This window comes from Pelodiscus sinensis, chromosome 3 (genome assembly GCF_049634645.1).
Source record: "Pelodiscus sinensis isolate JC-2024 chromosome 3, ASM4963464v1, whole genome shotgun sequence".
Taxonomy (NCBI): Eukaryota; Metazoa; Chordata; order Testudines; family Trionychidae; genus Pelodiscus; species Pelodiscus sinensis.
This window is the reverse complement of record NC_134713.1, coordinates 138,214,446-138,239,317: the sequence shown is the minus strand read 5'-3', so window position 1 is coordinate 138,239,317 and position 24,872 is coordinate 138,214,446. Positions and strand designations below refer to the sequence as shown.

The following is a 24,872-nucleotide window of genomic DNA, read 5'->3' as shown; positions in this document are numbered from 1 at the left end:
TACTGCCTCATGCTGTGCCTATGGGAAGCAGCTTGTTAACTCCCAGTTCCAACAGGCATGTAGTAGCTGCACTCCAACAGCCCCTCCACTGGGTCAATGTCCTTGGCAGCAGCCTGGCTCCCCCTTTGGTTCCAAACTGCAAGGCAGAGTCCCAGACTGCTAGGCCTCTTCTTCAAGCACATAGAGAGAGCCTCCTCTCTCTCTCTCACAAGAGTCCCTCCTACCTCTTTTGTTCCAAGGGCTCATGGGAATTATAGTCTGGATTGTAGCACACAGGGTCTTTTTAGAATAAAACAGAGGCCCTTTTAGTATATCTATATTGCCAGACTGTTACGGGATTTCAGTAATTGGTTTATGTTTGGATAAGTGGGTAAGACTTCCCCAGACAACATAATTTATTTATATGTGAAATAAAATGAAATTTCTATCATATATTGCTGCATTTAAGCAGAGCTATGTATATTACCAAATCACAGTCATAGCCAAATTTAGGAAAAGAGACATAATATGGAATATGTACAACCCTACTGTATTTTACATTTGATGTACCTGCATATGCCAAAATTGCTGCTCAAAGAAACAATACTTTAAAAGGTACAATATATTAATAATCCTTCAGTGTTCATTTTTTGTTTAGTTTCAGTTCTGTAAATAGCAGGAAACCTTATAAGAACTGGAGCTAGGAATTTTTCTAGAAGTATCCTGAGCATATTATTACATATGTTAGCACTATATCTATTCAGACTGAGGGGCAGGATGTATGGAACCAATGTTTATGGTATTCAGGTACATTTTACAGAAATTAAAGTGGACTGTTCTTGTGAATAGTTGGCACTAATCACACCCACCCCTAGGTAACCTTCATTGCCAAGCAGTGTTCCAAAAGAGGAAATTTATTACAGCACCTGTTTAGGTATTCTAACATCATTCTATGAAGGCCATAAAGTGATTTACATGGACCAGTGTATTACCTTTGCTTTTAGACAAAATGAGTTTATTGTGATTAATAGTTTTACTACGACTATAAGAGGAAATTAAAATGATGTAGCCATTTACCATAAAATGACCTATATTTTTACATTCTTCCTCCTTATTCTCTTAATTTCATTTATTCAAGAAATAACTCTTATTGTAAGATAAGCAAAGAATAACTTACAACTGAAACAAGGTTAATATTCTGTCACCATAGTTACACCATCACTGAGTAACCAGTGCTATAAAAAGAAGAGGAAAAACTAACAAATTTCAAAAGCTTCAGAGGGGTCGCCGAGTTAGTCTGTAACTGGAAAAACTTAAACAACTAATAGTCTTGCAGCACCTTAAAGACGAACAACACATAGTATCATGAGTTTTTGTGGGCACAACCTACTTCTTCAGATTAATGGAGTTATTAAAGGTCCAGTTTCTAAGTAAATAGAGGTGGAGGGGGAGAGGAGCGAGAAAAAGAAGGAAAAAAAAGAAAAAAAGGGGAAAGAAATAGTCAAGTAGAGTGTCCATGCTACATGAAGCTGATGGAGAAGGTACTAACTTTTCTTAAGTACCCATTGTTTGGTTTTTTATATAATAAGAATGTGGAATGTAGTGGGCCATCCAGCCAATGTCTTTATTCATGCCTTTGTTTATAGGAATCAAACTTGTAAATGAAGTTAAGTTCTAAGGCTTCCCTGTGGAGTTGGCTTGTGAAATTGGCCTGAAACAATATGGTGACTGAGATCCATTAATGAGTGCCTGGGCAAGTTAAAATGTTCCCCAAAAGGTTTCTGTGTGTTACCTTTTTGAATATCTGATGTGTGTCCATTAATTCTTTCATGTAGATACTGTCCAGTTTGGCCAATATACAGGGCAGAAGGGCATTGCTGGCATTAATTTCAAAAGTTCTGTAAAATCAGAATTAAGCTTATTATATGATATGATAATTAAGTATGAAGAAGTTCTTTTAAAACATTTGGGATTCACTGATGTATTATGTAGATAACAAAAAGCAAATAATTCTTTCTGATATATACTTGATATTACACCTGTTACTTTTGGAGTCTTCCAAGTGACTGTGAATGCTTGGTCTATTTTTTATCTCAGATGCCTTGCGTCTATCTGGCTTTAGAGGTAGAAATGATGAGAAGAAACTATTAAGAGGTAACAAAGGCATCTGTTACTTAGGATAGTATTACTAATAAAGTCTTCAGACTTATGAGAATTTGTTTTATTTCACTTTATATGATGGTACTTCCAAATAAATTTAAGACAACAATAGCAGAACAAGCTGTTTCATAAAGGACTATAGTGTCTAGTAAGAAACCAGTAAAAGACTTTACATGCTTAAGATTAAAGTTCCTAAATAAGGACTAATAATTTTGGTTTGGACTGAATCTGGTGGGTATAAGTTCTTGAAAGAAAAACTCTTCCAGTATATTTTGGTCTGTAAATGGGTTGCACTTGGGGAGGTGCGGCTCCCCCTCGTGGTTAGTGGGCGGACACTCCGACCCACTATGTGCTGTGTCGTCAGTTGGGGAATTAGCAATGGCAGAGGTCCCAAGCGTAGGCCCTCTCACTGGGCAAGCTGCAACTTAGAGTCCAAAAGCTCGCCTTTAGTTCAGAGTGAGTGGCAAACAAACAGTCCTACTGGCCCGGCCTCAGTTCAGGGCAGGCGGTAACTAACCAAACAGTTCAGAGCCAAGCCCTTGCTCAGGGCATGGCAGCAGTTAAATGTACAGTTCAAAGCCAAACCCTTGCTCAGGGCGTGGCAACAGTGGGTGCAGGCGGTTATTCAGGCACAGCCAAAGGGGGAGACTGCCACCAAGAGTAGGGTAGCAGGGGGGATGCAGGCTCTCCCACTCCACTGTGTCCTACCCCAGGGCCCTGGTAGCAGCAGAGCAGTCTACTGTGGGTCAGCGGAGATCTGCTCCACAATGCTGCCTTAGCTCTGGCTCAGCCAACAGGTGGTTAGCTTTCCCTGGGCTACTTCCAAACTCCCCCTGTGGCTATACCTGGGTTCCAGGCCAGTCCTCAGGGCTCCCTTGCTTTGGCTCCTGGGCCAGGTAAATAGTCCGTCCATGTTGTTTGGGAGCCCTGGCTAGTCCTTTGCTTCACCTGGGTCCCACTCCTCCAGGGAGAGCAGGGGGAAAGCTTCTGGCTCCTTCAGCCACTGGGCTCTCATTGGCCTCCTTGGTAGACCTTGTGCATCGCTGGCCCCTCCCCTTGGTTTCTGGTCAGGTGTCTTGTCAGGGCTAGCTGCTGCCCACCAAGGCTCAGGGAGGAGCAGCTCCCCCTCATGGTCAGTAGGCAGCCTCTCCGACCCACTGCATGGTCTAATGGAAGAAGTATTATGGAATTGCCAAATGGATTCTTCACTTTATTTCTATGTAGATTACTTAACTAATAGAACACGTTTTAGCATGTTTTAACATGTCACACATTGCCTGATTTAGTCCCATTGTGAACAGGTCATTGTAAAAATGCCTGCTTCTTTTAGCTGTAGCTTACTTGTTAGAGCTACTTCCTTTAGACATGAGTTCTGCTTCACTGTGAACATTTGCAATTACCAATAGTATAGCAAGGTCTAGGTGCAGTGCTTTCTTCATGGATGGGCAATAATTTTTGATGGGGGGAGGCACTCCAAGAATTTTCTAAGTGATCAAGGGTCACACTCTTCCATAGAATACTACATAGAGTACTACAACTGGAAGGGACCCTGAGAGATCATTAAGTCCAGTCCCCTGCCCACATGGCAGGACCAACCAGCATCTAGATCCATGGTCTCCAACCTTTTTACGCCCAAGATCACTTTTTAAATGACAGAACAAGCCAAGATCTACCGCCCCGCCCCTTCCTCTCTATTCTCCTCCTCTCCATCACTTGCTATCCCCAACCCTTGTACTGCTGCTTTTTTCCCCCCAATTCTTCTGTAGAAAGTAGTTTTTCCAACATTTGGCCTGTCTAGACTGGACCAAATGTCAGAAAAACCCCTTCTTTTGGAAGCCCCCTTATTCCTCGTGGAAAGAGGAATATAGAGGTTACTGAAAGAGCACGGTTGCTCTTCCACTAAAAAAAGCGGAAGAACAAACACATCCCTGGATGCAGAAGAGTTTTTCTGGGATATCTCCAGAATCCTGAAAAACTCCTGGGCTGTGTCTAGACTGGCAAGTTTTTCCGCAAAATCATCTGCTTTTGTGGAAAAACTTGCCAGCTGTCTACACTGGCTGCTTGAATTTCCACAAAAGCTCTGACGATCTCATGTAAGATTGTCAGTGCTTTTGCGGAAATACTATGCTGCTCCCGTTCGGGCAAAAGTCTTTTTCCGAAATACTTTTGCGCAAAAGGGCCAGTGTAGACAGCAGAGATTTGTTTTCTGCAAAAAAGTCCCGATCGCAAAAATGGTGATCGGGGCTTTTTTGCGGAAAAGCATGTCTAGATTGGCCATGGACACTTTTCCGCAAAAAGTGCTTTTGTGGAAAAGTGTCCTGCCAATCTAGATGTGCTTTTCCGAAAATGCTTTTAACAGAAAACTTTTCCGTTAAAAGCATTTCCAGAAATTCATGCCAGTGTAGATGTAGCCCTGCAGTATAGCCTTACCCTCGCTGGGTTGAAGCAGGATGTGTCGGCTCTGGGGTGGGAGTGAGGGATTTGGGTGTGGGAAGGGGTGAGAGATGCAAGCTCTGGGAGGAAATCTGGATGCAGCAGGAGGTGGAGAAGGGGACGCTGGGTCAGGGAGGGGGCTTCAGGCCGGGCATTGTTGGGGTCAGATGTAGGATTAGAGTACTAAGCAAGCCACAGGCTTATGGATAGGAGGGTTTGGTTCTAGGACCGGTTTTGTTCAATATCTTTATTAATGACCTGGATGAGGGGATGGATTGCACCCTCAGCAAGTTTGCGGATGACACTAAGCTGGGGGGAGAGGTAGATACGCTTAAAGGCAGAGATAGGGTCCAGAGTGACAAATTGGAGGATTGGGCCACAAGAAATCTGATGAGGTTCAACAAGGACACGTGCAGAGTCCTGCACTTGGGACGGAATAATCCCAAGCATAGTTACAAGCTGGGGACCAATCAGTTAAGTAGTAGTTCTGCAGAAAAGGACCTGGGGGTTACAGTGGATGAGAAGTGTGCCCTTGTAGCCAAGAAGGCTAATGGCATATTAGGTTGCATTAAGAGGAGCATTGCCAGCAGATCCAGAGATGTCATTATTCCCCTTTATTCGGCTTTGGTGAGGCCACATCTGGAGTAGTGTGTCCAGTTCTGGGCCCCCCACTACAAAAAGGATGTGGACACATTGGAGAGGGTCCAGCGGAGGGCAACCAAAATGATTAGGGGGCTGGAGCATATGACTTATGAGGAGAGGCTGAGGGAGTTGGGTCTGTTTAGTCTGCAGAAGCGAAGAGGGAGGGGGGATTTGATAGGATGGAGAGAGGCTGTTCTCAGTAGTGACAGATGGCAGAACAAGGAACAGTGGTCCAGGTTGGATATTAGGAAAAACTATTTCACTAGGAGGGTGGTGAAGCACTGGAATGGGTTACCTAGGGAAGTAGTGGAGTCTCCATCCCTAGAGGTGTTTAAGTCTCGGTTTGACAAAGCCCTGGCCGGGTTGATTTAGTTGGAATTGGCCCTGCCTAGAGCAGGGGGCTGGACTTGATGACCTTCTGAGATCTCTTCCGGTTCTATGATTCTAATGTGGCCCCAACTGTGCTAGTGGGAGCAGAGGACATGGTATTGGGGAAGGGTGCCAGGGGGTACCGGGACAGGGTGCTGGGTAGGGAGCCAATGGGTGCTGGGACAGGAGACTGGGTGCCAGGGCAGGGTGCCAATGGGTACTGGGGCAAGGGACAGAGGGCCAGTAGGTTCCAGGACAGGGTGTCAGTAGAAGGAAGGGACAGGGTGCCTGGGTGCCAGTAAGAGCAGAGTGCCAGTGGGAACAGGGGGCAGGGTGTTGGCTGGGGCAGAGAATTCTGGGCACACGCTTCTCCTTCCCCTCCCGAGAAGGGACTCCTCCCCTGTCCCCCGCAAAGGAGGAAAGCCCCACCATGCATTTCCCCGCAGGACTCCTCCCCCCTCCCCGGCCTGCACTTCCCCCCACGATTCCTACCTCCTGTCCCGCAGAGGAGTGGAGCCCCGGTGCGTACCTCCCTTCCCCTCTTCTCTCCCTCCCCCCAGAAGGGAAGCCCTAGTGCGCACTTCCCCCTGGGACTCCTCCTCCCTCCCCAGTGCACGCTTCCCCTCTGAACTCCTACCTTCTCCCCCGCAGAGGAGGGGAGCCCCAGTCCACGCCTTCTCACCCCAGGACAGAAGCTGTAGTGCATGCTTCCCCCGGGGACTCCTCCCCCCCTCCCCAGCGCACCCTTGCCCTCGGGACTCCTATCTCCTCCCCCACAGAGGAGGGGAGCCCCAGTGCACGCCTTCTTCCGGGACTCCCACCTTCTCCCGGCACGCTACACACCTGGAGGAGGGGAGTAGGCAGTATACTTCTGGAAACCCTGGAAGTGGCACGCAGCTGCAGGACTTCCCTCCACCCCACGGAAAGCCAGCACTACCTCCATTTTGGGAGGCAGGCAGTAGGGCTTCTTGGGGGTTGGGGGAATTGGGGAGACTATAGGTTGTCTATAGGAGACTATGGGTCTATCTCCCAGAGCCTCTCGCAGTTTAATATCGTGTTCCAGTATAGGCTGTAGTTTATTGATAATGTGTTGGACATTCTTGCTGTTTCAACCAGAAAGGACATTGTCTCAACGACTTGATTACCTGCATCCTGCTTCAAAGGCCTTTTAAGACTACACTTGAAAGAGAATCCTCTGAACCGTCATTCATGCTTAAATTCGACACTTTACACTCGTTTGAATAGAGATGCTAATTATCTTACCTATTACAAAGATAGCTTCCCCAATTATCACCTCTAATATCATTAGCTCACAGACATTTACCTCCCCCCATTCCCCTTCTGTTCTGAAATTGGATTTGTCCTTTTCATACGTGTTCATTTTTTTAATTGTCTCCTTTGGTATATATGGTTGTGACAATTTTCTTCCACTATTTGATCTGAGGAAGTGGGTCTGGCCCACGAAAGTTCATCACCTATTAAACCATCTTGTTAGTCTTTAAAGTGCTACATAGTCCTGTTTTTTGTTCTTATGGGAAAAGTTTCTCTTGCCAAAACCCACTTCAGAGCCTCAACAGCCTCCACTCGTGGAACCTTCTGCTCTGAGGAAGAGAGCCTTCTCATCTCCGCCTCGATAGCTACTAGCAGTGCCGATGTCAGCAAAAACCATTCATTTGCCTGCACCGTCCACCTTCAGCACCACTGACAAATGCCAAACAGCACCACCAAAGCATTTCAGGGCAGAAATGTAAACTGCCTTCTCTGCACTGTCCACAACAACCACCTGTCTAGTAATGAAAGCCAAGAGTCCGGACATGCCACCTCCCTTGGCACCGGCTGGTAACACCACACTAGTGCACACTCCTGCATCGGAACGTGTCCCGGCACTGACACCTAGACACCAGTCTGCATTGGATCCAGTGGACAAGACTGTACACAAGAAAGCTGACCCTCAGCACCGGTATGCGCTGACACAAGCCTTGACAGTCTTGGATACTACGAGTGCCTTGTTACCACACTCCCGTCCTCAATGCCCACAGTCCACCCCAGCACCATGTGGACTAGGGAACGGCTAGTCGACTATCCGAAAAGCAAATGTTTAACAGATAGTCAACAAACTAGTCGACTAATTGCTTCCCCTCACCCCCTTGCTGCCTCTATCAGAAAGAGGCAAGGGGGTGGGGAAAGAAGAGTTCACTTCAAAGCAGTACCACTGCATGGAGACCAGGCTTAGCAGGGGACTCCCTCCCTGACCCCAGGCTTCATGCGGCGCTGCTGCTTTGAAAGGCCATGGGGAGCATGGGGATTAGAGGGGGGACTGCTAGAGTCCCCCACTCACCCCATGCTCCCTGCAGCCCTTCCACCTTTGAAGTGTAGCAACAGCCCTGACGCTGTTGCTATACTTAAAAGATGGGTGCACCCTTATTGACTAATTTAATAAATTGCATTGACTGCTCGATTAGCCAATTAATCCAAATTTTACATCCCTAATATGGAACATTTTTAGCTCTCACCTTCACCATCGTTACTGAACAGGGGATCAGATTCTCATTGCAATATTCATCCTCTGTGTATTCTGCACCCTCCTGGCAGTCAGCGAAACTGAAAACTACTTAGCAGACTCTTCAATATCCCTGGTTTAATCACCCATGTCCCTATTCACCTCTATCCTACTCTCCACAATGGCCTCCTTGGGATCCATGGTCTCAATATCAACAGCAACATATGGCACCCTCCACACTGCCCCATCTGGCAATTTGATCATCAACCCACACAGCTGATAGGACTTCAGTTATAGCAGAAGACCCAATTGAAGAGGATGATGATTTACTTCAGTCTGACACGGATGATCCCTCTTTGGCCAGCAACTCTCTCTCTTCACTTGACAAGACTGCTGGAGGTGAAAAAGATGGGATGACAGACAACCAAACCAGTTTCAAGTACTTTTTAAAAGGATTGCAAATTCTCAGGACATTGCTTTACAAGAAGTACAGGAGAGACAACACAAGTTTCTTCAAATACTGCAGCCTTCCTCCTCCACAAAGATTGCCCTTCCTATTGATGAAGCCATAATGGAACCATCAGAAGCTATTTGGCAAACTCCAGCTTCTACTCTCCCCAATAATAGAAGGGCAGACAGGAAATTTTTTGTACTTGCCAAAGGCATGGACTTCCTTTTTTCCCATCCCAAACCCAACTCATTAATGGTCAACGCAGTCCATCATTGTTTGATACAGTCACAATATAGAACCACTCCCCAAGATAAAGACCACAAAAATCTGGACTTTTTTGGATGAAAGGTTTATTAATCTGTAACTTCACAATTCCAACTATTTGGCATTACTCATCAATTATAACCATTCCAGTTGCTTGCAACTACAGAAACTCCTTAATAATCTTCCAGAACAAAAACAGCCTCAATTGCAATTCATCATTCAGGAGGATTAGTCAATTGCCTGTACCACCTTGCAAGCCCCCAGCAATGTTGCAGGTACAGCAGCTAGAGCAACTGCCACTGTCATAGTGATGCATCACACTTCCTGGCTTCAGGAATCCTGAAGGAACTTCAGACAAGACTGAAGGACCTTCCCTTTGATAAGACCCATCTGTTTGCCACAAAGATGGATGAGGTGCCCCATTCAATGAAGGATTCCTGCACTACTCTGTACTTTGGGCATGTATACCACACTTCCACTGTTACTGGGCTGCTAGAGAACATTTAGAGGTAAATTAGAGCTAAATAACAGCACAGAACCCTGAAAGCTAGGACTGGTGGCTATAAAAAACTTGGCCACACCCATGAAAGGTGAACACCTGGCTAACTCAAATCATTCCAGAGGACAGATGTTTCCAGATCAGAGAGTTCTGGACTAGAGTGGTACAATCTGTAACAACCTTCTAGTTATGTCTGAAACTGGGATCACTGAAATGGATACAAAAGGAAAGCCAGAATTTAGTAATGAAAAACGCTCTTTGAAAGTTCACAACTGCACAGCAGTTGCCTCCCAACAGGAAATCACAGAATCCAACAGGAGAAGAGTAAAAGTGCGTGGGCCGTATGTAAGGTGCTGAGCCTACACCCAGCTGGACAGAGAAAGTAAGGGGGAGCTAAGAGTCATTCTTGCTACTACGCCTGTATCATAGGACTCAGCAGAATATACCTGACACCATAGACCCCATCCATATTTATCCGGAAGTGCTGCTGTCTCTACTTAGGAGAATTTGATTTGAGGTAAAAATTTCCAGAGTTTTAAGTTTCATTTTGAAAAGTGACTTTGATACAAACGATCCTGAGTCCTATTGACTTTTTTTGTGACAGAGAACATTAAATTCTCAAATGCTTGCATGACTTGAAAAATTTATCCTAAGTTACTTTTTAAAAAATGCTTCAGTTATCTTGTTTCTTTTGTGCCATCCTTGTCTCTGCCAAATGCTTTGGGTTTATGGGGCACAGATGCTTCTATTCATTCACCATTGGCAGATCATCTTTGGGCTTCAATTTTTCTGGTGTCAAACACTGCTATTGCTATTGTTATGGGACACTTGGAGAACTAAAAAAAAAAACAGATTGTAACACTGCTGTAAAAATGAAGAACCTGCTCTTTGCTTCAACTTTAATCAAAGAACCTTAAATACAGAGTCAAATTTTACCACAATTTACAGAACTATTAGTAGCATTGGCTCTTATTTAATATCCCTGCAACATGTAAGGTGTGGGGAAAAGAGCACTAATGTAGTGAGATCTAGTCTTTGCCCAATTAGAGGGGCCAGGTTGCAGTTTGCCAAGAACACAAAAGGCTGCTCCTCCTGTAAAAAGTATAGAAAACAAAAGATTGCCATATGTATTTGGAGGTAGAGCCTGCAGATACGACTTCTAACAACATGAAGGCTACGTCTAGACTGGCATGATTTTCCGGAAATGCTTTTAACGGAAAAGTTTTCCGTTAAAAGCATTTTCGGAACAGAGCATCTAGATTGGCACGGATGCTTTTCTGCAAAAGCACTTCTTGCGGAAAAGCGTCCATGCCAATCTAGACGTGTTTTTCCGCAAAAAAGCCCCGATCGCCATTTTAGCCATCGGGGCTTTTTTGCGCAAAACAGTACTGTGCTGTCTACACTGGCCCTCTTGCGCAAATGATTTGCGCAAGAGGGCTTTTGCCCGAATGGGAGCAGCATAGTATTTCCGCAAGAAGCACTGATTTCTTACAGTAGGAAGTCAGTGTTCTTGCAGAAATTCAAGGGGCCAGTGTAGACAGCTGGCAAGTTTTTCCGCAAAAGCAGTTGCTTTTGCGGAAAAACTTGCTAGTCTACATACAACCGCAGTGCTTTTTCTTCAGAAGATGGAGTACTGCATATGCAGACTTAAATTTTCTCTGAACTGTACTTCTAATAAAAATTGACCATGTGCTGCATTATGTGCCATGTACTTCAAAATGCTATCCTTGCTCTGGTTTTCACTGCTCTAACTGCCCCAATACATCTTCAGTTGTGTAAGTGTATACGTTAGGGATGTTTAAATGTGTTTGTTTAGGTAAATGTGTAACCGTTGACATTTTCAGCCAGGGGGAAGCTTAAAAGCTGTCTGTCTGTACATACTGGCTCCCGCTTGGTGGGGCAGGGAGGAGCCTGCATGTAACCATGAAGGTTAACCAGTGATAACAGTGTACATGTTTACACTTTCACATCCCTAGTATACGGGTCACCTTTTGGTAAGGTCAGATCCGGACACAAGCAGATTTCAGCCAGTGTTGATACCTTTGATGGAAAATCACAAAGGCTAAGTAGAACACAGAAGTTTGTCAGAACAAATCACCACTATGTTTCAAGCATGATGACTATTCATCTGTCTGGATAAGTGCTATTTCGGTGAAAAGAGAAATAATAAATTATGAACACTTATCTGAAACAGCTTCACTTACTGTTTGCTCCAGGTGTTAAAATATGGAAAAATCTCTCATTTCTATTAAAAATCATGAAAACATTATCCCAGGAAGATGAATTGTCAGTCCTATGAAATGTTGCTGTGCCACTGAGTGGCTGCTGGAGAAAAACCTCCCAATAGAGAAAAAAGATTTTACAAATAAGAAAAAGCCAAAAGGAAAAATCAAATGAAAGTCACACCAAACGGGAACAAGTTTCATATGCAAGAATATGAATACTGGGAAAAATCCACAAACAAAAATGGGGGAAGAAACAACCACAATAGAAGAAAATATTGACAAAAAATACTGATCTAGAAAGAATAAAGTGAAATTCGGATTCCGGTGCCAGGGAAATCAATAAGTAGCACATTGAGGCTGGGTTTAAATTAACTTTGAATAACTTTAAGACCACAAATGCTATTTATAGAGACACAGGCTAAGTTGATAAGGTTAATCAAGGCTCTATTTCAGGAGATAAATTGATCACTTATGAGGACCAGAAACATGTCTCCCCCCCTCCCCATCAGCTGCATTGTGAAACTGAAGGCACATGTATTATGTTTTTCTTCTTCCTGTTTGTTAATCATCAGGTATTGGTAACAGCCAGAAACAGGATGTTTGACCTAATTGACATTGTGCCAGAGAAAACACAAGGTCCTGGAAATTGATAGATTAAAACCTATTCCATAGTGGAGCCATGTTTCTGTAAAACCACTGAAATTGTTTTGCAGTGCTCTCATTTGTGCCCACCTAAATTGACACACACACATGTAGCTCATCTTTTGAATACTTCAATTTTTTTCTATATATCTGTAGTCTACATGTACCTGACATTTTATATGAACTATATACAGGATACTTGTCTTTAGCTGCTTTTCCTTCTGCTTCTGATTACGGTTGTTTTGTTTCCTTGAGTCTAACAATGTCAACTGGAGACATTAAATTATGTTGATTTGCACTGCTGCAATAATACTAATGACTGAAAGGCAGGTGTGTGTTTTGAAAATAATATGGAGGTGTTAGTGTCACACAATAGCATGCTGCAGAGGACCTCAGAAATGTTACAAAATGTGTCCCTCCCCCACCCCACAGGTGCATGCAAAAACCATCTCCTACATTGATGATCAGTAACACCCTTCTGACAACTATAGCAATTGTTTACATAGGAAAGTAACATTAGGAAGGATTCAAAATATTTTAAACTTCTTTTAATGCAGTTTAGCACATGCAAAGGAGAAGGCTGCCAACCACTACAGAGAGCTACTGCTTATAAGCAGAACTTACTATAACTTGCTTATGGTAACAGTAATGATAGCTGTTTGAAGGTACAAATGGGTAGTGCTTACAAAATGCTTATTGTCTGTACTAGTACTTATTTGGACTCAGTTTTTACCTGAGCAAGCCTGAATCTTATCTACACCAGTGCTCACATTTAACAGCTGAAAAATAGAAGCTAATGTAAACCCTGGCACAATCAGCATTTTTATGCTTCGGTCAGTTGTGAGTTGTATGCTTCATCTAAACCTAATGTTGTGAAACAGACTTTGACCTGTTCAATTGTATTGCAAGTATCCATGGCTCCAATTTCTATCTGCTATGGGCTTCCCAGGCTGCTGGCTCCATTTCCAACCTGTATTTTTCTTATTTACCTTGGCAGCTGTAGAATAGGTGTAGAAAAGGATGCTCTGCACATTGTATTCGGTATATTGACTAGAATTCACAAGTGAACTAGTGAGTCGTAGAAAGGTATCAGGAAAAAGATGGACTCAAACACATAGTTGGAAACCACCATATCTGTAAATATGAGGTAGAGCATATTTGTTTCATGAAAAAATAATCTCAAAATAAAATTATTGCTTTTCTTTTTAAGAAGCAAACTGTTGTAGGCTGCTCATCCATTTCTGCTAGTCTTATGGATACTCTAGGCTGTTATGAGAGAGCTTGGAATTAAGTTTGTGGAAATAGGACATGAATTGCCAGCGGTGTATTGATAAGAAAATGGAAGATGCTTGGTGCAAACTTTTCACCTTTTTGCAAGATGGCTGGAGAGATTAAAAAAGCAACAAAGTACATTCTCTAATCAGTGAAATAATTCATGTTTTATCTAACCCTAGAATGATTTAATTTGTCCCTTAAGAGCTACTGAAAATTAAGAAATCGATAGCAATGCATTTTGTGTTAAAAGTAAAATTTATAATTATTAATCCAGCCCATAATTGATTTTTATAGTGTGTACAGGTATAAAAATTGAAAATATATCTAAATAGTATTAACTGTAGAATGTAGCAGTCATATCCTTAGTGCTTTTCAATACTTACAAATAAATACCTATGACTTTACTATGTAAAATCAGACAATTCAGGTTTTTTTAAAAAATTCTTTACTTCCAGAATAACCTTTTAAAACAGTCCAGACAAATTTTAGAATACCATTAGTTTGCACAAAATAATAAAAGATTAATTCAGAAGTCCAAATATTGGCATGAGGTAAAACCATGTGCATTTATTTAATCTGCATTTTAGAATTAGTAAGCATAAAATTAAATACGTTGACTGTAATAATTCAGTCATACAAGTGCAAGTCTCCAGCTATAACGTATTTTATGGCAGATCATTTAAAAAATGTACCAGTAAATCATAAAAGAGGGAGCATGTCCATTTAACTTTTATTGAAGTATACAGGAGGTTTTCTTTAGAAATCAAATATGAACATGAAGATATGGCCAAACATAAAATCTATCAAATTCAGTGAAAATTTTCCGACTTTAAATAGTAGTTGTAAGAATGACCAATATATATTCTTTATTACATCCGCCCTCACTCTACAAGGTAAAAAAAAAAACAAACATTCAGTAAACATTCTTTCCTAAGGTAGTTTCCCTTATATATCAGTGATTTATCCATTTCTTGTATACATAACTTTTTTAAACATACCAATCAGTGGTTCTCACAATTGAAAAATAAAAGCACAAAAAAGTTTACACTGTTGTACAGGTAAATAAAAGATCATCTTGAATTAAACTGTATATCCTTAGGGGCATAGTATAGTTTCAATTCCATTACCTATAACATAATTAGCTTCTTACATACAAATATTGACATATTTGGCTTGTGCTTCAAAGCCTCTGTGTCTGAAAAGTCCATGTCAATGCTGCTCATAATTTGAAGTCACTGGCGATGTCTTTACTGCTGCTAGGTTTATCCTGGTCATGCAATATCTCCTCAGAACTTGTTGTGGCACAGCATTTTTCTGTGCAATCGTCAGCATCTGGATCCAAGTCTTCAGGACAGGGAAGTTTTAAAAGCTCTTCCCGGAGTTGAGCTGTGTGACGCTATATGTACAGATATTAATTAAAATATCATTACTTTCCACAATTTTTCTAAGAGAATAATGTGGATATTATCAATATAATAGCCAGGAAAAAATATGTTATAAAAATGGGGTCCCATGAGTTGATGATTATTTCTGCTACCAGTTCAACCGTAATGTTGCAGAAATGTACATGCTCACAGAGTTCAAGTGAGGGTGAAGTAAAGGGGACAATAGTATGCTGAACTGTAATAGTAGGGCATTTGGGGTCAGGAAGGCAGCAATCAAGTGTCCTGTGCATCTCAATTGTGTACTGTCCATGGTCATAGTGGTGCTGGGCACAGCAAGAAATATTTGGATAATTAGTATTCTGTAGCTATCAAAGGACTGTCAGTACACATACTACACAGAGCAAAAATAAAAAATATCAACTTTCATATATTGTTATTGTACAGTTGTATTGGAATGTTAGATGTGCTGGGCCACTTAAACGTACAGGTTTTTGCTATCAAGTTCTGAGTTTGAATGGAATTTGTGTTCTGGAATGTTTCCCTTTAAATGTGTACTGGAGATTGGTTACAAGTACAATTTTATCATATCCTATGTACATACATCCCAAAGTAACATCAAGCTGCTTATGAACATTAGAAAATAAAACTCATATTTCTATGGGGATGGGACACAATACATACAAAGGGAACAAATTCCCTTTGTAAAATATTTAATAAATAATTGTCAAAAATGCATTTTTTAATTTTACTTAATTTTACAGTTTACTTTAAAGCTTCAATCCTGTTTGAACTTTTTTTTTGTATTATTGCTATTTTTGCCTGTTGGACTCATACATGCAGGACAGTTTCACTGAAGTGAACTATTACTTTGGGTTACTTTTGATTATATTAGCGTGCCTTACCTTAAGAGCTGCTGCATGGTGAGACATAGTCCTGCCTACCCGTTTGTCACTGCTGTACTGCTGTATATCTGCTATCCACTCCTCACACTGGGTCATAATCTCCATTCTTTTCAAGTAAAAATGTTTGTGTATGACCTGTAAGAAAATATACAATATAAAAAGAAGAAAAATTAAGTCACTAGCTCCCCAACAACCACATGCATTTAAGTACAGCAAGGCTGAGAGTTTTGAACTAAAAATGTCAAGCATCTCAGTGGTTCTCAACTGTTTTGATCTTGGGGCTAAATTGCAAACCTTGATAATCTATCATGACCCACAGATACTCCCATCCCCAGAAGCTCTCAGACCCAGTCCTCTCCTTCCACCCAAAGCCCTCTACAGCATAGCACCAAAGAATGGGTGGCCTTGGAGCTAAGATTCTAGATACTGAAGCCAGCTGTGAAACTCCCTTATTGGCAACTGGGGACAGGGCAGTGAGGCAAGATTCCCCCCAAAATACAGCGCCCCCCCCCCCGAGTCCATAGGGAGGGGTAGGGCTGCCAGATAGTTTCACAAAAAATACTGAACACAGTGGGAAAAAAATTGGTTGACCAAATTGGGGACCAAAATCCCACACACTCCTCTTGCCTCAAGCCAGTACTTTCTGTGTGTGTGTGTTTTTTTTAAACCGGACACATGCTGCAAATACTGGTCCAATACCAGACACCTAGCAACCCTAGTAAGGGGAGGGATGGCGGATTTGAGGGGGGTAAGGAAGGAATGGGGGGCAAAGTGGTCTGGGGGAGAAATTTGGGATCCTGGGGTTAAGGTGGAAGGGGGCTTAATAGTGCGGCAAGGCAGAGGGTTATTTAGGCAACCAGTATTTAACACAGAATCTGAGCGCACTACTATTTGTCCTCTCTGGGTGATTGGTCTGGTTGGCATCCTGCTCTGGGCACTGTAATCTAGGAACTATGGCACTCAAGTTTGGACTGGCTGGATCAAATTTGTGAAAGTGCCATCACAACCTAGTGCACAGGATTGCAAGGCCAAAAGGAGTGGTAAGTCAATCCCATGACACTTTTATGCATTCTGGCTACCCAGTTTTGAGTCATGATCCCTACACTGAGGAACCTCGATGCAGATGAGAAGATTGTCATTTAGGTATTTTGCGTTATATGGCTGATGTTTGAACAAAAGCCAAAATACAGTACCTAACTGAAAGCTGAGAGATTTCACAGTTTATAAAATAGTAGCCAAATTCCCTAACTCTACAGCAGTGATGAGCAACCAAAGCTAGCAAATGGGTCGCATGAGTAGCCTTCCTTCAGTTCAGGGGGGCCACCAGATTGGCTCCTGGGATACAATAGCAGGTTGCCCACCACTGCTCTACAGAAATCCCAGATGCATTTTAAACAGAGGGCACACATTTTTACACATGTATTTTAGTCTATAACATAAGGCCTTTTCATGAGTTTTAAAGCCACTACCCTACTAGAGCAGAATGTGTTTAGGGTTGAGTGAAAGGAGGAAGTGCACCAATTTGTCTCTAGTCGGTTCCACTTTCTGGTGAACGATATGCAGGTAGAGAGAAGAATTAGTATTAATGAGCGAGAGGAAGAATATCAAGTGCAGTATCTGGAGTAGGGATGTTAAAATTTAGATTAATTGGCTAAAGCACTGTGGAGAGCACAGGCCCAGCAAGGGACTCAAGTAGTCCCCCACTGGCCCCATGCTCCTCCTGGCATTTCCAAGCGGCAGCACTGCATGGAGCCTGCAGTCATCTCTGTCGCTTTGAACCACCGCCTTCCCCCCACCTCCACTTGCTGCCTCTTTCTGACAGAAGCAGCAAGGCAGGAGGAAGGGACTAGTGTGTTGACTATCAGATAAGCATTTGCTTATCGGATAGTTGACTAATTCACATCTCTAATCTGTAGCTGGCCATGGACCATCACCTAGTGTGGAAGGGAACAAGGCCAATTGCATCCCCTTGTGGTTACCACCTTTGGTGGTTCTAAAAATCCCTCTAATGCCCTTGTAATTTTAGAATCTAAGCATCAGCATTAAAGCTGCCCCCTACACAAGTGGGAGCCAGATTCTTGACTACATGCTGATTTTAATGTTCATGTACAATTTAGAGACCACTCAAAATAGTCCTAGCTTTCATTAACAGTACAAGAACGTTAACAATGACTGTCAGAAATTTCTGAACTCTGTGGGGTCACAGACATGTAAAGCTAGAGAACATCACTGAAATTGCTTCCTAAAGAAATATATTAAGCACATTATTCATTATTTCAAGGCTGAGTATTTTTGCAATACAGAAGACGTGGGGCCATATTCTCCAGTGCTTGTGTCTTTTCCTTTTTATTTCTGATGGGGTAAATACTCTACCCTGAGTTTTGATTTTCCTCATTTATAGCTGACACCATGAGTAAACTGGGTCTGGCATACATAATTATCTTACCTCCTCTCTGCTAACTCTGTAGGTAGCAACCTTGTAAAGCCTATTTTCCTTCTTATTCATCAGGTGAAATGGATGTTTGATTTAGGGAAAAGGTTGTTTACTTTGTCCAGACCCTAATTTATAGGGGTAGTCATACTCTCTCTCAGGGTGTGTCTAGACTACATCCCTCTTTCAATAGAGGGATGTAAATTAGGCACTTCAAAATTGTAAATGAAGCCAGGATTTGAATTTCCCATACTTCATTTGCATAATCGCATCATGGTGCTCTTTCGAAAAAGCGCTATTTTGAAAGTAAAACTGCAGTCTAGATGCGGTTATTTTGAAAAGGGAAGGCTTTTTCAAAAGATCCTGTAAACCTCATTTTTTTCACTGAGAAAAACTGCCTGACATTTCAGCTATTTAAGATAAGATTTTAGACATTCTTTGTCCTTTGAGGACAGCCTGAATGCTAGCTTCTTTAGCGATGACAAAGAGGATTGGGAAAGCTGCCAATATTGTCAACATATTCATCCCAATGTCTTCTGAAGGATCAAGCAGTATTTTAGACAGAGAGAGAATGATAATAGCTTCAGAGATAAAAAGGTGCAGGCTGTATCCCTAGTTAGCAATGAGATCAACCCCAGAAGTACTTGCCTCCAACATTTCCTTATGAAGACGCTACTTGTAACAAAGGGTATGTCTAGACTACATGGCTCCGTCGACGGAGCCATGTAGATGTGTTTGTTCAGCAAAGGGTTCGGCTTCCTTTAAATTTAAATGGCTGCCCCGCTCTGCCTATCAGCAGTTTGTTGGCAGATCGGGGCAATCTGGACGCTCTCCTGCCGACATGAAAGCCCTTTATCGACCGCCCCGGTAAACCTCATCCTACAAGGCATAACGGGGAGGTCGATAAAGGGCTTTCAGGTCAGCGTGGGAGTGTCCAGACTAGCGTGCTGAGCCGAAAAACAGCTGATTAGCTGTTTGTCGGCTCAGCGCGGCAGCCATGTAAATTTAAATGAAGCCGCGATTATTTAAATAGCGGCTTCATTTTCCTTTGCCGATCAGCCTAATCTACATGGCTCCATCGATGGAGCCATGTAGCTCAGACACACCCAAACTGACATTCACCAAAATCTGTGTAGTGCCTAACAAAACAGGGCCCAAATTAGTTCCACTGTCTACTATATATTTGAGAGAGTTTGTCTTTCTGTCTCTCTATTTGGTAAAGGATTCCTCTGAAACTGTAAGAGCTAGGACCACTAAATGTGGTATACAGCTTCCTCTTATCGTAATTTAAAGCAACATAGGTAGGGTTTAGTTGTGCCAGTAACATGAGATCTGTCTGGAATAGGATTGCTTTTCATAAAGCCAAACAGAAGAGAGACGGAATAATGAAATCAAGAACAGACCTCAAAGGTGACATAATTGAGTGAATGTTGAGAAAGAGCTCAGAGTAGGCAGGGGCTCAGGGTGCCACCTCCACGTGCCAGCCCCAGCAGATCTGCCATGGCAACTCCATTCTGGGCCAGCAGGGAGCTGTGACTTCCCCATAGTAGTGGCAACTCTGTGCTGGAGCTGTAAGGAGGTGCCTCACCTCCCCAGCCATAGCATCCAACTTGGAACTACCCCAGAACTGCTGCTGCCCTGAGATAGGGGATCCTTCTATGGCCTCCACCCAGGGGGCCATGCATCTCTCTCCTGGCTGTGCCTGCTGGAGCTGAAGTGGATGTGGACGGGCACTTCTAACCTGGGTCCAAGATGCTTCAGGGAGAGAGGGCTGGGATAGTTCTCTCTTCCTGGGATTGCCTGCATATTGAACCTCTTAACCCCCAGCACTACCTCATAGCAATAATTTAAATGAAGCATGTACATTTTAATTTTATTAAAAAAAAAATTAAGGGCCCAAACAGTGCTGGGTAAATCTAGTGGATATAAATGACAAAAACTCCCATTCTATTTAATAGGTGTCTCAGAAGATAGTGCTCTGCTTAAAACAAATCAATGATAACAAGAAGCAGGTAAAGGTTGCACTTTCCAATGCATTCCCTAGATCCAGGATGAAGCTTGGGGGGGGGGGGGGGGGGGGGAGGAAATCTATCACAAAGGAAGAGGGACATCTCCTCTGTCTACTATTCATTTCTGGGGACTCTCACAGTGTGGTTTCCCCTTGACAATTAAGGATGTAAAATCATGTTTAATTGGTTAACTGTTTAAAAGTATTGGTTAACCAATTAAAGGAGAGGGGATGAGGGAACCCCTGGCTAGAGCAGCCTCTGTTTACAGTGGGCCCCCGGTGGGACTGGAGCAGCCCCCTTCCCTCACTGGTTAACCATAACCGGTAAGCCTTACGCTTAACCAATTAAACATTCACATCCCTATTGATAATCAAGGCTTTTGACTTCTTTTTGAAACCAGAGTTCGAGCCAAGAGATAATGGCACCTCCTCTTTCCACCTTCTCAATATTGCATAAAAAGGAGTCATGTGAGCTGCTGGTTATTAGACCTCCCAAGATTCCTGGATACCTTTACTCCTTAAATCCTATAGAAACTATAGTCTAGTGGTTAAGGGTGTTAGCTTGGGATTGGGACAGCCAAGTTCAATTCCCTCCTTCTGTCAAACTTCCAGTATGACCTTGGGCAAATCACTTAAGTCTCACTATGTCTCAGTCCTCATCTATAAAATGAGGATAAAAGTTCTTTCCTACCTTGTAACTACTTTAATGATTGAGGTGCTTAAGTACTAAAAGAACAGAATCTAGTATACACAGATCAGTCTATCCCTTGACTTGCCTTTGTGTCAGGCGGTTCAAGAGGGGACTGGCACCAACTCTGCTGGAAAGTTTTTCAAGGTCTCTTTCATCAGGAAGAACTGCAACTACAATTAACATGCTGTCCTGAATTGCACAAACAATGCATCTCTCAACTAACTGCCCAGGCACTTGCTGTGAAGAGGGTATCACCTGAATTTAGTCTGATGACTAATATATGTAGGCTAGCACACACATATATTATACTGGTACTACTACTTACCATGTATATTGCAGGCATTTAAATATATTTAAGCATTAATATAGTGTTATATGGCTCAAATTGGCTTGCATTTTTACTACAATCCCGTTTACTTAAGTAAGGATTTGGCACAAGCAGACAGGAAACTTGTCAAAAACAAAACAGACGCAGAACAAATGTTAGTACAAGCTAGGGAAGTACCTTCATGGACCAGTAACTGGAATGCTAATATCCTAAACAAAGGCAAGATAGGAACAGAACAAGTCGGGGAACTGCAACAAAATGATGGTCTGGATATCAGTGATGTGTAAAGAAATGTGTTACATTCAATTTGTGCAGGTGCGCTCTCAAAAGTAACACAGAGCTAGCCAATTTTTTATGGCGGCCACTCCAAGAATTTGGTAAGTGATCAAGGGCTTCAGTTTTCTGTTATATTACTGGATGGGCTATGGGAGCTAGGAAGAAGTCTGGGTGCAGAAAGGAACTCAGAGTAGGAGACTGGTATCCAGGAGGGTTTTGGGGGGCTTGAAGGGGGGGTTAGGTGCAGGAGTGGATTCTGACCTGGTGGAAAGGTATAGAATACGGTGCAGGCTCTAAGGAATTGTCATCAGGCAGGAGTGCAAGGAAGGGGGTGCAAAGGGTTTGAGTTGTGACCTGGGGCAGAAGTGCAAAAGGGGGTATGTGAGAGATGGGGGGTTGTGACCTGGAGTGGGAGTGTGGGAGGGGATAGAGTGCCAGACACAGACTCTGGTCAGGAATCACCCTAGATGGTTCCTGGCCAGGAGCCCAGCAGGACTCTTGGGTAGGCTCCCTGTCTGCTGTGTTGCCACATGCTGCGCAAAGTGGCCAACTGCTGGAGCCAGAGCGAGACACCGTGCAGCATTCACCATGGAAGTAAGGGGCTCTGTGAGTTGCTTTGCCTGCAAGCATGGGCAATGGGAGCTATGAGGATTATGCTGGTGGCAGGGGCAGCACACAGAAACCCTATTCCTCCAAGACATGCGTGCCATACAGTCATACACATGCTGGCACCACTTTGAGTGTCACGTGGAGCTGTGGCAATCAAGGAGCCTACATGAGGGTCTTGCTGGGCTGCTAGATGTTGGCAGCCCAGAGGATCATGGCTGGCTGCATTCAGCATGTAGGCTGTATGTTGCCCATCTGTGATGCAACAATAATTGCATGGGACTCTTCGGAGATTGGCATTACATAGAGCCTTTTTCCTGTATATTTTCCCTGAAGATCTTTTAATAAACCTGTCTGACACTGGTTATTTGGTCTCAAATATACTCCATAACAAAATGAAGAAGTGTGGTCAAACAATACACATCAATAAGACTTCTTCCAATATTGAGCCACTGGATTGGATTAAATCTGAGCACAACACATGAATTCTGAAGCAGGTAACCCTGTAGTACAGTAATTCCTCATTTAACACTATAGATGCGTTTCTGAAAATGTTCATGCTAAGCGAAAACATGCTATGTGGGGTCAACTTTCCCATTAAAAATAATGGAAAAGGTGGGGGTTGCATTTCAGGTGGTGGCAAAGTCAATTTTTTGTTGGTGCTGGGTTGTCAATGTCAAAATTAGATATCTAGCAACTCAATTCACCGCGGTTTGTCAAAACACAAAGATAAACATGAGTGAGCGAAGGAGGGCTGTGACCATGTGTATTCATCCGCTCATGCGTATTACTAGTTTTCACCAACTTATACTGCCATGTGAAGTAGTCTGCCACTTGATTATTTTCATATTATTTTGGGGACAGTTGTGTTACTTGAAAAACATTCCCCCTCCCAAAAAAATTGTGCTACTGCGAAAACATGTTAAGCGGGCACGTTAAATGAGTAATTACTGTATAATACAGAACCTAATACAACTGACCATTGGAATTGGACTATAGATTTAGTTATAATTACTAACCAACCACAATACAATTGCAATAACATCTGAAAACAGTGACTGCATTGTTTACACAGAAACTATACTTACATGGTTGATAAACTGATGATGGTGGTGACAAAGTAAGTTAGTAAGATGGTTGGTAGAAATCTAGGAGACTACAGCAGCAGTTTATATTCTCCTGAACTCAGTGTTGGATTTTTCATCTAAGACAGCCCCAAAATTACTCTACAGAGAGATCTAACGTTACACTAGGGATGTTAAATTTCAATTAATTAACTAATCGAGTAGTGGATGGGATTTCCATTGACTATTCAATTGGTCAATAAGAACTTCCGCATTCTGTCTTTGAAATGTAAAGGGTCCCAGTAGGAAATGCGTCATGGAGCCCGGGGCCAGTGGGGCTCTTGTGAATTTCAAAACTGAAGCCATCTTGTGGAACACTGGGTCAGCGGGACTGCTCCCTGGCCCTGGGCTCCATACTGCATTCCAACTTGGAAACGCGTAAGAGACCCACTGGGGCTTTTGTACATTTCAAAGTTGGCTGCCACTGTGCCTCTCCCCCCTCCCATGGAGCTGGATAGAATCAGTTTTTAAGCCAGCTCCCTCTAGCACCCCCTCTTCTCCGCCCTTTGCTTGCCTCTTTGTGATATTTGACTAGTGTGCTAACTGTCCTAAGCTTTTGCTTATAGGATAGTCGACTAGATGCTTACATCTCTACTTTACACAGGCACTCCCAGAAGTGAGGATCTGTACAGATAATACTAAGAACAAAATATAACCATTATAGTGTCTTTTAAAGGCTTTTTAGTGAAAACAGAAAAACCTAGTGCTAGGTATGTCCTTACTATACTGCAGACAGACAAAATATATTTTCAGTGTTATACTGAGCTACTCAATTATTCTACTAATAAATGAATTATTCAGCTTCCATTGCTAGCTCTAAAAATTAGAAAATGCCTTACTAAGTAGCAACATAGCAAATAAAGTGAAAGAGGAGAAAGTCATGGGAGAAGTCAGTGAGTTCAACTTAATTTTGTCAGTAGCAAAATATATTTTATTCTTTCGGTGATTCTTTGACCACAAAAGCTTGCTATTTTCAGTGTAAAAATGTTTCTGTAAAATGGCCGGACAATAAAATACTAATTTAATTCCAGAACCCTAAGGTCCCAATTTGTCAAAGATAATCTTTTTATTGTGAGTGTTCTTTTGATAGTCAGAATGTACTAGTCAATGTTTCAGGGAAGTCTTACAATCAACTGAAGTGTATTAAGCCTGCTGTTGTAAAAACCATGCATTATTACTACCACTTCCAAGTGACTATTAGCAACAAGCAATTTCCTTCCCCTTTTACATAAGTAGTACAAAGCAAGAATAAATAAATAAATAAATAGAGCATAAATAATATGCCATGGGGTAGACAATCTAGCTGGGATTAAAAAATTAAATTCAGACTGCTAATATGGCATTAATCATGCCGCTTTTCTTAGAAGTTAGTAAAAGCATCAATTTCCACTATTGGAAGTTAATTTGTCATGCACATCTTTAGTTCATTAGAGATGTAAATTTGTCCATATATGACAAATCAGATTTCTTGCTTAGCTACATAATTAGCAAGTTTCTTAGCAACATCAAATATAAATGAACAGATCATAGTCTGATATGATATCATCATTAAAATACTGAATGAAGAGTAAATGAATTACATGCCACGAGCAATGTACATTTATTCTCATGATGAAAGACTGTCAGTGAAATTTTATTTACTAAGACCGACCTCCCATATTAGTATTTCAAGGGAAAACAAT

At 42.4% G+C, this 24,872-nt stretch overlaps 1 protein-coding gene and 1 long non-coding RNA gene across 4 annotated transcripts in view; one reads left to right on the top strand and one right to left on the bottom strand.

Moving 5' to 3' along the window:
- The window catches only part of LOC112547151 (uncharacterized), a 50,199-nt gene that overhangs the window by 21,061 nt on the left and 4,266 nt on the right, over positions 1-24,872 (top strand). The window lies entirely within an intron of this gene.
- BIRC6 (baculoviral IAP repeat containing 6) overlaps positions 14,145-24,872 on the bottom strand; it is a 343,022-nt gene continuing 332,294 nt past the window's right edge. Inside the window, exons 73-74 of the mRNA XM_075924970.1 lie at positions 15,727-15,861; positions 14,145-14,835 (exon numbers count right to left, since the gene is read on the bottom strand). Coding sequence (XP_075781085.1) covers positions 14,659-14,835; positions 15,727-15,861 — 312 coding nt within the window. The 3' untranslated portion in view covers positions 14,145-14,658. The remainder of the gene's footprint in view (positions 14,836-15,726; positions 15,862-24,872) is intronic.